The sequence below is a fragment of the Dermochelys coriacea genome, chromosome 27 (genome assembly GCF_009764565.3).
Source record: "Dermochelys coriacea isolate rDerCor1 chromosome 27, rDerCor1.pri.v4, whole genome shotgun sequence".
In the NCBI taxonomy this organism is placed as follows: Eukaryota; Metazoa; Chordata; order Testudines; family Dermochelyidae; genus Dermochelys; species Dermochelys coriacea.
In genome coordinates, this window is record NC_050094.1 from 15,346,799 (window position 1) to 15,363,940 (window position 17,142).

The 17,142-nt window shown below is 45.7% G+C and overlaps 3 protein-coding genes across 5 annotated transcripts; 1 reads left to right on the forward strand and 2 right to left on the reverse strand.

The window, feature by feature from the left end:
* Nucleotides 1–1,216: 1,216 nt before the first annotated feature.
* Nucleotides 1,217–2,158, reverse strand: LOC119848868 (cytochrome c oxidase assembly factor 3 homolog, mitochondrial). Its single transcript, XM_038385183.2, has 2 exons — nt 1,897–2,158; nt 1,217–1,642 (listed from the first exon to the last, which is right to left on the reverse strand). The coding sequence occupies exons 1-2, from the start codon at nt 2,141–2,143 to the stop codon at nt 1,554–1,556; spliced, it is 336 nt and encodes a 111-aa protein (XP_038241111.1). The 5' UTR covers nt 2,144–2,158; the 3' UTR covers nt 1,217–1,553.
* An 845-nt stretch (nt 2,159–3,003) lies between these two features.
* Nucleotides 3,004–11,536, forward strand: CNTD1 (cyclin N-terminal domain containing 1). The gene is made up of 8 exons (XM_043503429.1): nt 3,004–3,215; nt 3,414–3,634; nt 4,916–4,991; nt 5,971–6,145; nt 7,273–7,435; nt 8,466–8,610; nt 9,561–9,657; nt 10,289–11,536. The coding sequence occupies exons 2-8, from the start codon at nt 3,463–3,465 to the stop codon at nt 10,442–10,444; spliced, it is 984 nt and encodes a 327-aa protein (XP_043359364.1). The 5' UTR covers nt 3,004–3,215; nt 3,414–3,462; the 3' UTR covers nt 10,445–11,536.
* On the reverse strand, nt 10,979–16,960 carry BECN1 (beclin 1). Of its 3 annotated transcripts, none has more exons than XM_038385181.2 (11): nt 16,624–16,960; nt 16,129–16,196; nt 15,848–15,906; nt 15,024–15,114; nt 14,591–14,727; nt 14,212–14,406; nt 13,780–13,926; nt 13,098–13,247; nt 12,953–13,013; nt 12,323–12,465; nt 10,979–11,774 (listed from the first exon to the last, which is right to left on the reverse strand). In XM_038385181.2, the coding sequence occupies exons 1-11, from the start codon at nt 16,748–16,750 to the stop codon at nt 11,606–11,608; spliced, it is 1,347 nt and encodes a 448-aa protein (XP_038241109.1). In that variant the 5' UTR covers nt 16,751–16,960; the 3' UTR covers nt 10,979–11,605. The 3 variants fall into 3 exon arrangements, with proteins under 3 accessions (XP_038241109.1, XP_043359358.1, XP_043359359.1); XM_043503423.1 differs by having other exon boundaries at nt 15,024–15,145; nt 16,624–16,698; XM_043503424.1 differs by lacking the exons at nt 10,979–11,774; nt 12,323–12,465 and adding an exon at nt 12,474–12,841 and having other exon boundaries at nt 16,624–16,934.
* Between the last annotated feature and the right edge of the window lie 182 nt (nt 16,961–17,142).

Sequence of the window (17,142 nt, forward strand, 5' to 3'; positions counted from 1 at the left end):
AAGCACATTTTCCAGAGGCCTTTATTGGAACATGACAAAGGCAAAGATAACTGCAGGCACAGGAGCTGCTCTCTTGGGCTCAGGTCTGCCCTTCAGAAGGGGCAAACGACAGAGTGTTTCCCCTGCAAGCTGGGCCAGGAGCATTAAGAGCTACCCTTTCCCTGGGAGTCTTTTCTGGCAGTGAGGAGGGTGGTTTGTACCCCCTTTCCCCTGAGGGCAGCACATCACCTTTGTATCTAATTCAGTGGGCCCTGGAGGCAGCATACACGCACCTTCCCCCGTTACTTCACTTCCTCTCCCTGGAGTATCTGAGCAGGTGCACAAGAATCATTAGCTGAAAGTCACACAGGCAGCTCACGACAAAGTTGGTTTTATTCATATCCACAAAGTTGCATCACCTTTTAAGGAATGAGTCACTGACTTCCAGGTCTAGTGCCCACTTCCCCAAGGCCCAGTAAGGTCAATGCCTCAAACACATTGACTTGTGGCAATGACCGCAGCACAGGGACCATGGCCTGGGCCATCCAGTGCTTCCCCCTGGGGCTGGGTCCTAGCCACAATGCAGACTGAACTGAGATCATTGCTCAGCCAGAGGTTAAAGCACAAGTCACTCAGGGAACTCTGCAGCCATGTGCCACCTCCACAATGCACTTAGAAAGGCATGAGCAAGTACTATCCCTGCAGGACTTGCTCTCCCCCTGAGGCCAGCAGGCACATTTCCATGTACCAGCCTCTCCCATGGCTCTACTCTTCCACCCCCCCAACCTCCTCCTTCACCAGGGGCTCTTCACAGCCTGGAGCAGAATTACTCCAGTGCTACATCCTCCTCTGCCTGCAGGTGGCAAACACAGGGTGTGGCACTCCCAGGCCAGGTACCTCCCCATACTTCCTCTCAGCACCAGGAAACAAGGAATTCATGATGCAGCCATATTCAACCCAAGAAACACTGGCACTGGCACTGCCACTGCAGCCAACAAACTTGGTCCTAGACACTTACTATTTTACCACCTTTCCCCATTTGCTCTTATATAGCTACAAACTGCACCAGGAGCTGCTGGACCAGGCCTCAGAGACCTCCTTTAAGCTCCCACCTGTGTATTTCCACCAACAAGAAGGTATTACAGGGATGTTGCACCAACCCCCCTCCCAAGTGCCCCCCAGCAGGCCCCACTTGGGGAGGCCCAGGGCTGGCATTTCACACACCCACTCTGGTGAATCATTTAGACAGGTTTATTGAGGCCCTGGCCCACCCGCTGCAGGGGGTGAATAGCAGATGAGCATGTCAGGGAACAAACTTGGTGCTGTTGCACCACAATCTACAACTGCAGCCTGGAGGTTTAACTGGAGGTGGTAGGAGCCTGGTCTGCTCAGGGGAGAGGGAACGCCCCTCCCCCACACACTGCAAGGACTCACCCCCCCACCCTAGGGAGTGCCAGGCACCTCAAAGGCCAATGCAACCCAGGAGGGGTTGGGCTGCGGCAGGTCCCTGGCACATGCGTCAGTTCCAGATGGATCCATCCCAAGCGGGGAGCAGCCCCGGCCAGCTCAGGGTCTCAGTTCGCCGGGGTCTTGGCAGCCTCGACCTCCTGCTCCAGCTCGTCCAGGAATCGCTCCTGGGAGATCTTGTAGAAGGTGTAACCATCTGGGGAGGGGCCGCTCAGGAAAACATGCGGGGGGGGAAATCAAAGAGACACCGCCAGAAAATACCCCCCCCACTGGCCCTTCCCTCCTCCAGGGGTTCCCCCCGGGGGACACACACCCCCCCCCCCCCGGGGACACACACCCCCCCCCCGGGGGACACACACACGCTGCTCCGGGGGACACCCCCCCCCCCCCGGGGGGCACACACCCCCCCCCCCCCGGGGGGCCGCTCCCCCCGCCCGGCCGGCCGGATACAGATGCCCAGCACCACCGCGCCGATGCCCAGCCCCGTCAGCAGGTTCCGGCCCCGGAGCCGCCGCTGCAGGGCCCGCGGGCGCAGCGCCTCCTCCGCGCGCTGCATGACGCGCCGCTGCTCCGCGCTCGGCTCCGGCTCCGGCCGCTTCGCGCCCCCGCCCGGCTCCCGCGGCGCCGCCATCTTCCCCGCCGAGCCGCGCCCACCGCCCGCGTGACCGGCCGGGCGGCGCGCGGACGCTGCCGTCATATCCGCCGCGTCGGCGTGAGGCGCGAGCCGCCGTCTTCGATGAGGGCGCGAGAGCGGAGGAAGTACGGACTGTGGCCAATCACCGCCAGGGGCCCAAGTGCGCCCGCCCGATTGGTTACGCGGCCCACGTGACAGTGAGCGCCACGGAGGCGTCTCTTGTGATTGGTGGTCAGTGGCTTCGGGGGCTGCGGCGAGTTTTTAGGCGGGAAGAGGTGACTAACCGACGCGCCTCGAGCGTGGGAGACTGCCACGTGACCAGAGGCAACGGCGTCGTGTGATTGGCTGAGAGACGGCAGGTGAGGCGATGAGGAGGGAGGGAAAAAATGTCCCAGAGCAGCCGAGGCTGCCGCGGCCTCCAGCTCCCACCATCGGCCTGTCGGGGGGGGCCTGGGGCTGGGCCCCCGACATCTCCCTTCCAACCCCCCGGCCCTGCCCAGGCCTAGCCCGCAGGTTCCCCAGCTCGCCGCGCCCTTGAATCGGCCCGGGGGTTCGCGGACGCTCTCGGGAAAGGCCCCGGCTGCCAGGCTGCGGCCTCGGGGACCCAGCAGTGAGCCGCCAGCTGACTGTCAGGCCGGGCCCCCTCCGGCTCCAGCTTCCTCCTGGGGGACAGGCCACCCTGCCTCCGCAATGGACCCCTTGGCGTCAGTGGGTAGCAGCTAATTCCTTTTGTCATCCACTCATCAGCGATGCCCCAGGCGGCAGGGCGGATAGACGGCGGTCACGTCTTCCTCAAAGCCCCACGGGGCGTGCGTCACGCCTGGTAACGAAGGGCGGATCGGGGCCCTGCCCCGGGGTTGGGACGTAGCTGGCAATTCTGCCGAGCTGCTTGAAATCCCGTTGTCCCGCCTGTAACTGTGATGGCCCCTGCCGCACTGACACAAGGGAGCACGTGTACGTGTTAACTGTTACTAACTCCAGCATGATTCGGAACTCAGGCAGGGAGCCCATCCAGCGTGAGGAGGTGCAAATTTTCTGTAGCAAAGTTTCTGATTATACCGCCGCCTTATTCCATGCACTACCTGGTGCCCTCTCTAACCATTACCATAGTGGGTACAGCTGCAGTGCTATCAAAATAAGGCTTGTGGCACCTTAGAGACTAACAAATTTATTAGAGCATAAGCTTTCGTGAGCTACAGCTCACTTCATCCGATGAAGTGAGCTGTAGCTCGCGAAAGCTTATGCTCAAATTTTAGTTTCTAAGGTGCCACAAGTCCTCCTTTTCTTTTTGCGAATACAGACTAACACGGCTGCTACTCTGAAACCTGTCAAAATAATGCTCTTATTATTTTATTGTTTGAGAACTGGCCAGAAGTGCTGAGATGAGCTCAGAGGCACAGGCAGTGTCTAGGTTTCGCACCCCGGAGCCAGTCTTTGGAGTTGTTGCTCCTGAGATCATTGAAGATACTTTAATCTGTTTAGCTACAGAAAATGAACAATATCTGAATGAGCTGTCGGATCAGGCAGGATGCTTCAAAGAGACCCAGATAGTGGGTGAGAGATGCAAATCCTTGTCAGCCTGTGTATGTGTGTGTGTCTGTGTCCACATGCCATGAATGCCTGGTTTGTGCATTTGTATGCACCGTGTGCTTACAAATCCTTATTATCCTTCAATGAATATTTTGTAATATTCTACAGAGCACAATGCAGCTCTAAAGATTTGGGGGGGGGGTGTCTGAGATTATGGAAATCAGTACATAGGATTGATTCTCACCTTGCTTTACCCTAGAACAGGAGTTTCAGACTCATTTGGTGTGAAGGGCCAAATTACATAAGGTATTCTATAGATTATGAAAATACCTTTACAGCATCCTATAGAGAAGGAGCAGAAGGTTCAAAACTAGAGATAAAAGTAAAATACAAATTAATTATGCTGCTGAGCCTCTGCTGCCAGACTGCAGGTGCAACAAGGTGTCTTCTGTGTGCATATGGTTCATTCTTGAACTTTAGGGCTCCCAGAAGTACAAGGATTACTAATGTTTTTATATGAAAACTAAGCTGGCTGTAGGCTGATATTTGCTGTATACTTATGTAGTTATACACCACAGTAGGAAAATTTCTTTATGATCAGCAATAATGTAATCTACAGGGAAATTTAATGAATGTACAAAAATATTAGTAAATATACAGACATGAGGGGTTGTAGCAGCTGCTACAAGTGTGAGAACTCTTTAGAGTGCAGGTTCTAAGGTAACCAACATGTCAATTAAAAACATGAACTTGAGCTAACATGTTGTGAGCAAAGGTAGAAACAAATGTTTAAAAAGCATAAAAGCAAATGTGGGATTAAATCAGAAAGTATGAAAACGAGAGAGTTCCTGGTGATATATTCATGGCTGCACCTTTTACCCCAAATAAAAACATTTGTATGGTATTTGTTCTCTTACACTCCCATTCAAAAATGCTCTGTCCATTCAGGCAGTGACATTAAAGGGGACCTGAGTATGGTGACTGTTACGTGGGTCAGCAGTGGTTTGGTCTTGCTATGATGGCAGTCTCTGTTGCCTGTAATGAATGGTAACAAGTCAAATGAGGTCTAGTTAATTCCTGGTTTTAGCTAGAGTGTGCTGCTTTATTAGCTAAGGTGCCACAAGTACTCCTTTTCTTTTTGCTTTATTAGTAACATCCTCTGTATAAATTCCCATTAGTGGCCTCTCTACAAAGACTCAGTTTTCATGTCTGATTCCTTATCGTCTTACTTAGTTACTTTTACTTTTTGATAAAGTGTGTCCATCTTATCCATCAGTGATGACTGTTAATTGCACTTTTTTGCAGAATTTGTATTTCTTTTGTGTGAAAAATGGTTCCTGGACCAATCTGCACGATATCAAGCAGTTGAAATATTTGAAAGGTAACTTCCCAATCAAAGACATAATGCAATTCTTATACCTGTAGTAGTTATACTGTATGTACTCTGCACTGCTCAGGCAGAAGATATGGAGTATCTTTATATCTGCAGCTTTGCCTTTCCTGTCATTTAATTACAAGTATAATTGGTATGTATATTGAGAGTAAAGTATTCTGAATACACGTAGAAGGTATTTTTCCTTTTGTTAGCAAAACACAACTTTTCTGAGAGCTGATCTTTTACATAAGAATGGTCCTGCTGGGCAAGCCCAATATTCCATCTAGCCCAATACCTTGTCTCTGACAGTGGCCAGTGCCAGATGGTTCAGAAGGAATGAACGGAACAGGGAAATGTTGAGTGATCCTTCCCTGTCTTCCAGTCCCAGTTTCTGGTAGTTGGGAGGTTTAGGGACACCCAGAGCATGGGGTTGTGTCCCTGACCATCTTGGCAAATGATGAACCTATCCTCTACGAACTTACAAATCCTTTTTTGAACCCAGTTATACTTTTGGCCTTCACAGTATCTCCTGGCAACAAATTCCACAGGTTGACTGTGCATTGTGTGAAGAAGTACTTCCTTTGTTTGTTTTAAACCTGCTGCCTATTAATTTAATCAGGTGACCCCAGTTCTTGTGTTATGTGAAGGGGTAAATAGCACTTCCCTATTCACTTTCTCCACAACATTCATGATTTTTATAGACCTCTGTTGTATCTGTATTCTTCTCTTTTCTAAGCTGAACAGACCCAGTTGTTTTAATCTCACCTTGTATGGAAGCTGTTTCATACCACTAATTATTTTTGTTGCCCTTTTCTGTTCCTTTTCTAATTCTAATATAGCTTCTTTGAGATGAGGTGACCAGAACTGCATGTAATATTCAAGGTGTGGGTGTACCATGGATTTATATAGTGCCATTATATTTACTGTCTTCTTATCTATCCTTTTCCTAATGGTTCCTAACATAGTTAGCTTTTTTTCTTTGCAGGTTTATGATTAAGCATGTAGAAGAGAGCTGTAACTCTACAAAAGAGTCAAGGATAAACAATGAACAAGGAGAGGGCAACATCTGGGGCACTTTGAAAGCACAGATGTGTGACACATTTGTGCTGCGGCTTGTGTCTTGCATTCAGCTTGCAAGCAAACTTTCTTTTCACTACAATGTGAGCAAATTAACCACTTTCTTACACCAGATTTTTAGCAGTACAGTATACTCTTACTTACTTACATTTTGGTCTTATCTAAACTCCGAACCAAAGGAGTTACTGTTTCAAAGGACAGCAGTGACTATGTAATCCAGGATAATTTGGGCATGGGAAATCTAGATCCTCTTGCACTGGGGCACAGTAACTGTTATGCCCCTGGAAATTGTACACTGCACCTTCACAATGAAAGAAGTTAACACAATTTTATTATTTAGAGTAACCATGACCTGTACCATTTGGTTCTTAAGTACACCACGATATCAAAACCCAGCATTGTTAATGGAAGGGGTCGCCAGATGATGCCGTTACATAGCTTTACAAGTTCATTTTCTTAGTGTGTGTGATGCCCTATTCAGTCTGAAGAAATGCTGTGTTGTTGTTAGTACTGTGATGTATTTTCTTTTTGAGGAAAATATTGCAAGCAAGAGTTTGCTCTCTGCCTTAATCTCTCTAATTAGAGTCGGCCCGTGGGACAAATATACTTCCTGGGAAGTGGGCAATGGTGTTAGGGCTGAGATTGCAGGCGGAGGGCTTTGCCTGACTGCCATGTGTGACCACTTCTGTTCCAGGACATGTGTATATTGTGTAAATAAAAAAAGTTATACTGATAAAATACCTAAACTCAGCATCCCTGATTTCTGCTCCAATGGGGCACAGCCCTGCAAAACCCCAAGATGTGCTACTACCTGGCAAAGGGTAATAGTTTCAGCTTGCATTTTCTATTTTTAGCTTAGAAGGCAAGTTAAACAAAAATTCTATTAGTTCTCAACTCAAAAAGAAACTATTAACAGCATATCATCATGCAGGTTAACTTCTGAGAGCTTGAGAGAACACCTCTTACAGCAGCAGTTTTACAGTTTTAAAAAAAGAAAAGGAGTACTTGTGGCACCTTAGAGACTAACAAATTTATTAGAGCATAAGCTTTCGTGAGGTACAGCTCATTTCATCGGATGAAAGCTTATGCTCTAATAAATTTTTTAGTCTCTAAGGTGCCACAAGTACTCCTTTTCTTTTTGCGAATACAGACTAACACGGCTGCTACTCTGAAAACAGTTTTAAAAATAACCCATCACTGTTTTTTCCAGATAATTAACAATAACACAGTTCTGAAATTTCTGCAGTCCTTAGACTATTCATACACAAAACAGAACTTGGTGGAGTCAGAACTTGCCATTCTGAAGGCTTTACGCTTCCAGATCAATGTGCCAACTCCTTTTGCCTATGTTGAGTTGCTTCTGGAGGTGTTAGGTAAGAGTATTAATAAAAGGAAACTGTGTAGAAATTAAAAAAGATTAAATGCAGTTACCACTAGAATCTGAAACAAACAATCTCAGATTTAATCATTGGTAAAATCTGGTAAAATCAAGCATGAAGTGACAGAGAGAAACTCGCCAGTGTGGTTATTAGTAATGGAAAGCCCAAAGCTTCAAAGTGTTCTCCCTACTCTGAGGTGTTTCCTAGGGTGAGTCCTGGGCCTCATTTTACCTGTCAAATCTGCACAGGAGCCTTCTACCATTGACTGACACAAGCAAGAAACTCATCCGATGAAGTGAGCTGTAGCTCACGAAAGCTTATGCTCAAATAAATTTTAGTCTCTAAGGTGCCACAAGTACTCCTTTTCTTTTTGCGGATACACACTAACATGGCTGCTACTCTGAAACTTTACAGAGTGAGGAGCCCAGCAGTTAGCGTCCAAGAAGAAATACATCGGGGTAACTGGTCTTCTGGCTGTTTGGCAAGCTGTTGTTATAAGATTAATATTTTTATTAAAAGCAGTTATATAAGGCCACAATTTTTCCAAAGTGAATTGTGATTTTTGGAAAAAGAAAAGGAGGACTTGTGGCACCTTAGAGACTAACAAATTTATTTGAGCATTAGCTTTCGTGAGCTACAGCTCACTTCATCGGAAGCATTCAGTGGAAAATACAGTGGGGAGATTTATATACATAGAGAATATGAAACAATGGGTGTTACCATACACACTGTAACCAGAGTGATCACTTAAGGTGAGCGATTACCAGCAGAAGAGCGGAGGGGAAAAGAACCTACTTGAGATCCTTTAAAGGGGCCTGATTGATGGAATTTGCTGAGCGAAGTCAGACCCTTCTATGGAGTCTCAAGTTTTGGGTGCCTCACCTTAAAGTGGTCACTACTGAAAATGTTAGCCATAAACAACTCAGTACACAAGACTGCCTTGGTCATGATGGCTAATATTTTTCATAATCTAGTTTTATGGATCATAAAATATATAGCTGACCATGTATAATCTCCACTTTAGGACATAATGGCTGCTTACTTCCTATGAAACAGTTGCATAAGATGTGCATGCACCTATTGGATTTAACTTATCTCATGCGGAACATCATCTATGATACTTTACTAAAGATTTCTATTGAGAATTCAACACCGAGTGAACTCCAGATGTAAGTACCACCTATGCCCCAGGACACATTTGAACTAATATTGATTTTATGCTCAGAGGGGAGGGAAAAATCATGCGAGGGTCACATATTCTTGTGCATTTACCATCCATCGGCTGCAGTTTCATAGTTGTCTATTTGACACATTATGACACAGCAGATACAGATTAGAGAAAGTGCTTAGCTTACTGAGAAAAAATGAGTCACCGTTATTTGCAATACAACTCAATGGACCATTCTTTGTGAACTAAGAATCTGGGACTGAGGTTTCTGGATTTAAGTTGCTAATTCTATTAAATGTCAAGAAGTGTACAATGTGTCCATACATGACTTCCTTTCCGTAGTAAGTGGTATTTGGGAATTATCGGTTCTGAGTATGACTAACTTAATTTGCCAAGTTTTGATCCCAGGTCTGACAGTGACTGTTTGTCATCCTGGGTGCACTGCATCTTTCTCCATCTGCAGAACAGTGATATTTACCTGCCTCTTAGGCTGGCATTGATCAATAAGTGTTTTCAGAAGAGCTTTGAAGACAAAGTACTACAGAAGTGCCAAGTATAATAAGAGTTATTAGCATACTCCTCAAAACTAATACCAGTTTTTCTAGCATTTTACAATTTGTGTTCTCAGTTTTTCCATATGCTTATAAAAGTCAAAATGCTTCAGCAACATTGCTGTAGAATAGGCAGATTGGGAGAATCTCTCTTATCTTTAAGAAAATGTAGTCAAACAAACAAGTTAAGTAGTGGGAGAGTGGACTTTAAGTTGAAGATATTAGTATCAGCCTGAAGTGGCTTTTAAAAGTGTTTAATTTGTATGTGTGTTTTGTAGATTAAAATGCCACTAAAATTGTTTACCTCCAAATATGCAATATCGATGCTACAACACTCAGCTGTTGAAATACAGAACAGTTTCAGTTTAAAGCAGATATTACTACTGTTTTAATTATACAGAGAAAAATTTTTGTCAGTAAAGGAAGATTTCATGCTCTTGGCAGTTGGAGTCATCAGCACAAGCGCTTTCATACTAAATCCTGAATACTGGAATCAGGTACTGCTAGACAAGAAATACACAGTGCAGTTCTTAGGCTTACATGAACTAAAAAAGTTTTGCATCTTTTACTGTTTACACAGTACAGGGAGACAGGTGTGTTGGACTGGGAGTATATTAAAGGTGGAGTCCTTTAATATATTAGTACTGCAGGGCAAGGGGAGGTTGGGAATTTAACGAGTGTCTCATTACTTTGCAAACCTATTCTGAGAAGCCTGCAGCTTTCTTACTCCGAGTCCTAGAACATGCTGTATCCAAAGGCTTCCATTGACAGAAGGGGTGGGGGGGAGAGAAGTAACCCCATAAGGCACCAGTCTCCCCCCAAACAGCCAGCCTATGCTTTTTAATATAAAAGAGAGGTCCTATTTAAAAGATGTTAGTTGCTTTAAAAAAAAAAAATTCCTCCTCTCTAAGGGAGAAAGCTTCCACTACCAGGATCCTATACTGGCTAATTGCAGAGGGCTAGTGTTTTTTTTTATTTATTTATATTCCCGTAGCAGCTAGATAGCACAGTATTAGAGCCATAGGGTAGGTTATAATCAAGTTTTTGTTTTCCTTTACAAATACTCAAAGATTTAAGATCTAGAACTACTGCTCTGTTGCCCAAAATAAGGAAGATTTTTTTTTTAAGGTTGTGGAGCATTTAAATTGCATCACTGGCATTACCACACAAAGCATTTTAGAGTTTTCATATGCAATACTGAACCACAGTGTTGGCACCACTAATCCAAGGAAGAACAAAGGAACTAGATCTTCAGAGAACTATGTTGTACCTCCTACAAAATAAACTTGGCTTTTCCACTGCAACCTTTCCCATGTATCAGTGTCCTCAAAGCCATGTTCCATCCACTAACTTTTTGTAACAGATGCAGGTGGTTTTGACTTGTAACGCATGTAGGATGAACTTTTGTTTAGTTGCTATGTAGCAGCTGTCAAATATGGCATTTAAAATTGTTAAAAGTGGCCTTTGCAAACTATCCCCTATACTCAATGTGAAGTAGTGACATGGGGAGTAAAATGCTGCAATTGTGAAGTGTTTTGCTTTTGGGAAAATGGTTATAGAAGTGGCAACGATAAGTCTACAAACTGTTCTACTGTGTACAAGTGCTACAAGCCGGGCCAGGCTTTCTTCACACAGTTGCTGTTGTGCAGAAGCAGTGACTGTCTTGAACTGTTTACAATATCAAGGTTGTTCCTTCTGCCCCCCAGATCTAGTTACCCCCACAGCCCAAAAAGAAAGTCAGGTAGGTAGTCTGCCAGTGTTAACAGGGGAGGGAAATGCTATAGTTACAGTGTATGTGGAATGGAAGCAATCAATCTGTCCAGAATACAAAGTATTTTATTACAGTGTTATTCAATGCACCTTTGTGCAGTAACAGGCTGCAGGAAATATTCATTACAAATAGTTAAATAGCTGGCAATGTTTTAAACAATATCAAACCCACATAAAGTTCAATGGCACTAAGTGCTCATTAGTTCTGATTTAAAGAGAAGATACTAAGTTTCAAGCATTAGTCACCATTTAGGGTGATTAGGCAAAGCTTCCATAGGCTTTGCCCCCAACACAGTTCTCACTGTCACTAATATTTCATTTTTCTAACTGCATTCTCTGTTAAATTGTAATGAGTTACATCAGATACCTACTGGTGCTGTACAGCAAGTTTCTGACTTGTCTATTAAACTCCCAGACACTTGCTAACTAGCTATTTCATAAAGAGCTGAATTATATTCTGTTCTGCTCAACAGTACAATTTTACATATTGCTTTTCTATGCACTACTTGTCAAATTAAATTTTAAAGTGTCTTGTGGATTTTTGGTATTGTAAACATGTTGTACTGGTTAATATTAAGTGACAATTTATAACACTTTCCAGAAAAGGGGGGAAAAAAGCAGATTCTCTCTAGCCCTCAGGATCCCCCCCTTCCCCCCACCCAGAGAGAGAGAGTGTCATTTGTTATAAAATTGGGATGAAACCCAGGCAAGACCCCATTTCAGGTTAGTTAACATGAATTTGAGTGCTTTTGTCCATTGCTCTTCAGAGTTAAACTGTGTTTTAATAGAGTAAGAGCCACCACTGCCACCTGTATCTTCGATCTTGCCTTTCTCCACATCCATTCTGTATCATATAAAAAGAGATGTATTAACACATTTACATTTCAACATAAATCATCACCTCTGATAAACGGCTAATGCTGTGTAATCTCTTCTGTATCACTTCATTTAAGCTAGCTTCACTCCACTGATTATGAAGCAGTTATTTCCAGTAGTTGGGTTTGACATTTGAAGTATCCAAGTACTGTATTTTCAGACCCTTTAATCTCAGGATTATGAATCTTACATCAGTGCTGAACATTTTTTTTAAGGCATGGTCTGATCCCTTATTTTAACAAAGGTAAACATCAGCTTTAAAAAAAAACAACTATGCAGTGGCCTTCCATTGCTGAGGAACTAGCTTTAAATCCCATTTAGGTCAAAAGGGACAGAGCCCAGGAAATGGTTCTGTGCTGCTCTCCCCACAAGCACAGAACCATCAGATGTTTTGGCTTAAAATAAGACAGGCCTGGATAGCAAAGAATGCTGTGGGTCAGGATGCAGCAGCATTGGCAGAGCTGCATGGGCTAACATGCACTATGTTACAGAAGCACTTCAGATAGTAACATTTACCTGTAAGGCAAACAAAAGCGAGTTTCGCCTTTCTCCACCTCCTCTTTGAATTGCTGCACACAGTCCAGGAATGCCACCATCGCATGATCAAATTTATTGTCCCAAAAGAACCTTAAACCCCCAGAACAATATAAGGGCAACTCCTGAAAGAGAGAAGGTAGTTCTAGGCAATAGAGAGACTCTAGTTTAGAAACACTCACCACAGGCACAGGAGATGGCCCTAGGGATTCCTCTACCTTCAAGAGCCAAGCCTTACGGCGTTCCACTCATCCCAGCCACCATTCACCACCGGGACAGGACTCTCAAACCCATTGACACACCTCAACTGGCCAGAAGAATGGCTTTTAAATAAAACAGGGCACCTCCTCCACTTCTTTGCACCCCTGTCCCCTAGGGGAGCATGAAGCATAATACGTAGTCCTGCCTTGAGTGCAGGGGACTGGACTAGATGACCTCGAGGTCCCTTCCAGTTTTATGATTATTAGAGGTAAGGCAGTTACAACAGCAGTTGTATTAAGCCTGTAATAAGATCTAATCGTGAATGGCAGGATTTACATTTTCTGCTCACTCATATTAGCAGGAATAGAGGGAATTTAGCTTTCCAGGCAGATTACTTTTGGATTTTCTTACCTTCGATTTGTCTGTGAGGGACTCTAAATATGAATGGTTTCCATAGGGAACGAGACGGTATCTGAAAGAAAAGGCAGATAAGTCTGTGAGTGCCTTTTTCCATGGCACAATAGCCAGTATGAGGTGTATAAAGTATTGCTCTTACCTTTGAAATTTCAGGCCCATCTTGTTAGCAAGGGCATGAAGCAGTAGCACAGTCTGCCCCCAAGCTGCATTGATCTCATTCCATTCTACAGGGACACTGGGGAGGCGGCCAAGTCTGAAGTTATTAATTGTGCCAAACTGCCCACTGTGCCTGTGTGAAGAGGAAAAGTTGTAGGAAAGCTCTTTGGGGCAGGGATTTTCTCTATGGTACCTAGCACAACAGGGCCCTAATCCCCATTGCTGCTGTAATGCAAGGTAACCCTGCAAGCCATCAAGTCTCTTTAAGGAGCTCAAAGACAATGGAGCAGCTTATATTATCTTTGTAAAGTTCAGGATTCAACATGGCAAGTGCAAAAGCTCAAGCAGAGCTGTTCAGTTAGGGCTCAGCACTGTGCTCCACATGGTCCCAGGTTTGACAACCTAAAGATAGCACCTGCCAGCTGCTCTCATGTTTGCAAATCTCCTCACACAGCCTGGGTAGAGCATGTTTCCTTTCCTGCCCTTTCAGCTGTCACCATGAGGAGATCCGATTGCCTGCTCTCAGCTAAGAAGTAGATTTCAGCCCTGGGTTGCACCGAAGTTGCCAAAAAATAGGTTGCTATCTTGGCAATGATGCTGTAATGCAGATTCATGAAAGCTGGTGCTTCAGCAGCTCTGCCCCTCTAGTTCAGAGCCTACATTACCAGATATGGAAAGTTGCATTGAACACATTGGTTTTCTTCAGTTTATCCAACTGGATCTGGGCATAGCGCATCTGGTTATCAACACTTTTCAGTTCATCGTCCAGCTCCAGTTGCTGCCTCTTGAATTCACTGTACTCCTTCTGATACCTTCAAACAGCAACAATGAGAAAGCTACCAATAGCACAGGACAGCAAGAGACCAACTCCTACATGCACCACTATCCCAGACAGACCCTCTCTATGGAGAGAGATCTAAGTCACTCTCACTAAGGTACCAGATCCACAGCTTTGTAATAGAGGAAGCCACTTGTACCCAGACAGTATTTGTGGGTCATTAGAAGTACAGTACATGTTTACTCACAACCCAGTCTGATACACCCACTTGTCCATATTTATCACTACTGCCATGAAATAGACTTTGGCTAAGACTCACTGTGCTTCCTCCTGATCCAGTCTCTCTGCTTCTGTCCTGACTTTCTCAAAGTTTTCTGCTACCATCTTGCGGTTCTTCTCTACTTCCTCCAGCTCCTGGATCAATCTCTCCTCTTCCAAAGCAAGTTCTTTCAGCTCCATCTGCAGTTTCTCCTTATCATCCTCATTCATTTGTTCCAAGATCTCCAGACATCGTCTACAGGAGACAGTAGGTGTTACAAAAGGATACTTAAGGCAATTCTGAAAGGATGAGATTTGGAGAATTGCCAAACGCTCAGTGTAGACACTTCTTTATATCTATATTCTTTCCCTGCTCTTCAGACTAAGGCTACTGGAAGTGATGATGGAGTGCTCCAACTGTTCAATAATAAATCACTTACTTGTAGTTCTGGCATTCATTCTCTGTGATATTGAGTTGTGTGTCTAACTGGTCTAGAAGAGTATCTGTGCATTCCTCACACAGAGGATGGTCCACATCTGTCTGTCCTGACATAATGTCAAAAAGGTCACCAGTAACCTAGAGAAAGAGTTCACTCTTAGTATAGCAAATTTAGAATCAGCTCCAGGTTCTGCTCGATATTAAATGAAAAACCAAGTGTTAAATGGACAGACTTGTGCCCCCTAAGAGAACAGCAATGTGCCATTTTTCACAGCCCAAGCTTGATAAACTGAACAGATTTTAAGCTTGTTTACCTTTATTCTACGCAAATATTTGAAGGCCAGAAATATGAGTTACAACTCCAACTCGCAAACTGCCCCAAAGAACATACACTACATTCAAGAGAACATCTAGTTTGTCAGCATGAGACTTGCCTTCAGTCTTCTGCTTAGATTTTCCATAGTGCCCCCATCAGAAGCCTCTCCAATCAGAGTAAAACTGTTGGCACTTTCTGTTGACATCATTCTTGAAGAGAAAGGGATTTTGTTGTTGTGAACTGATGAAGAATGTCAAAACATCACTGAATTTCTCTCACTGGAATACTATGTCCCAAAGTTTTCCAGAGACCCCTCCACTGTGCCTTTAATTCTGATGTCTTGTGCAGTCCTTTCCCTTTTGATTTTTGAACAAAGGGTCATCTATCTGTACACTGAATTTACATAAAGGTCAGTGGGAGATTTACAGTCTTAGGTGGCAGTGCACAGGTATTAGTTCTGTGCCACCCCTTAGCTGGTAAATAACGTCCCAAGAACACCACAAATGCAGGAGTAAGAGCTGCTACAAAGGGGGTGGGGTGGGAATAGCAAGGTCCTGAATGGAATGGATTAAAAAAGGTTTTGGGACCCTACTGGATCCAGCAAATACCCCAAGTGCCCAAGGAAACTGAGAATCTCAGCATAAGCCTAGGTGAGGTTCACCACGGCAAGGGAGAATCTGTACTTAATGCATGACTTCTGTGGTCAACCACCCACACCCAAAACATGCAAGTTACACTCATCCTTCCCTATATAGGAGTTCTTTCGGCTTTCATATACTACAGTAGAGTGTATGATAAATAAAGAATGAGTAAGATTTATTCTGAAATGAAGCCAGCAGCCACAATGTCTTCCATAATGGCAGCTCTTATATAGATAGATCCATGTAGAATCAGGAGACCCCCACAATGTTTCAGAAAATTTACCGCAAACACAAGTGATACCTGGCTGGAGGAATGACTCTCCTGGATACACCATCCTGACGGTTTTCTATGAAGGCTTCCTGAAAATAAAGGCAATACACCATCAGTCAATCAAATGCCACTCATGACATAAAAGAGTAGAATCAGCTTCCTTTTGGGTTCTCTCGCAAAAGGAGGGCTATCATCCTCACAGGACAAATTAATTGAAGCTCAGGCTAACCTGTAGTCTCCAAGAGACAAACTAGCTTTATCACAGGACCTTGGATAAAGGAAGGAAGAGATATTCAGTCCAAGCCCTTTACCTCTGTTAAGTTGGTCTCTTCTTCATGAATGTCTCCTGGTTTTGCTGGAGCTGTGGTAAGTAACGGAGCTGAACAAAGAACAACAATGACTAGAGGACTGAACAAATCGTGCACGATAAGCAATGAAACTATTTCACAGAGTTGCAGGTTTCTGAACGACTTGGGCTGTACAGTCAAGGCCCCACTTGTGGTCATCCCCGCCATTTTCCTCCACGGAGAACCGAGTGTTGACCCCTGCCCTACTGCCATCCAGACAGCCCCCCTCTGGTCCGTCCCACCCCCACCCCCAGGGCGTAGCCGGTCGAGAGGCATCTTCGTAACCGCCTGACCAGCGGCATGTTGTGAAAACACCAAACCGCGGGGGCTTACCAGGCCCTGAGCGCTCTTTACTTACCCCGATCTCCTCCCACCCCAGCGTGCCCCCCGCTCCCCAGGCATCCCAGCCCCCTTCTGGCCCAGAGGCGCCCGGCCCACGAGCCCGCCGGCCCCCCTTACCTGTCAGCTCCTGGATGGTGACCCGGTCGAGGATCTTGAAGGACGTGTCCAGCTTGAGCGGCTGGCTGCAGCGCTGGCACACGAAGCTCACCTGCATGGTGCACGCCGATGACTTGGAGCCCTCCATGCCCGGGCCGGGAGCGCCCCGCTCTCCCCGAGTCCTAGCGTGGAAACGGGCTCCGGGCCGAGCATGCAGGATGTGACGTTGGCCACCAGCCCATAGGCCGGTGACGTCCCCTACGCCATTTCGCGGCCTGCAGCGCCCCTAGCGGGAAGGGGGACTAACGGGGGCCGCGGGGTAACGGCAACAGGGTAGGGGAGCAGCCTGGGGAAACCAGCAGTGTGGCGGGGGGAGAACCAGCAGGGGAGGGGGCAGTGGGCGGGGGGAGAGCACGCAGGGGAGGGGGCAGTGGGCGGGGGGAGAACCAGCAGGGAGGGGGCAGTGGGCGGGGGGAGAGCACGCAGGGGAGGGGACATGGGGGGGAGCCAGCAGGGGAGGGCCAGTGGAGAGGAAGAAGC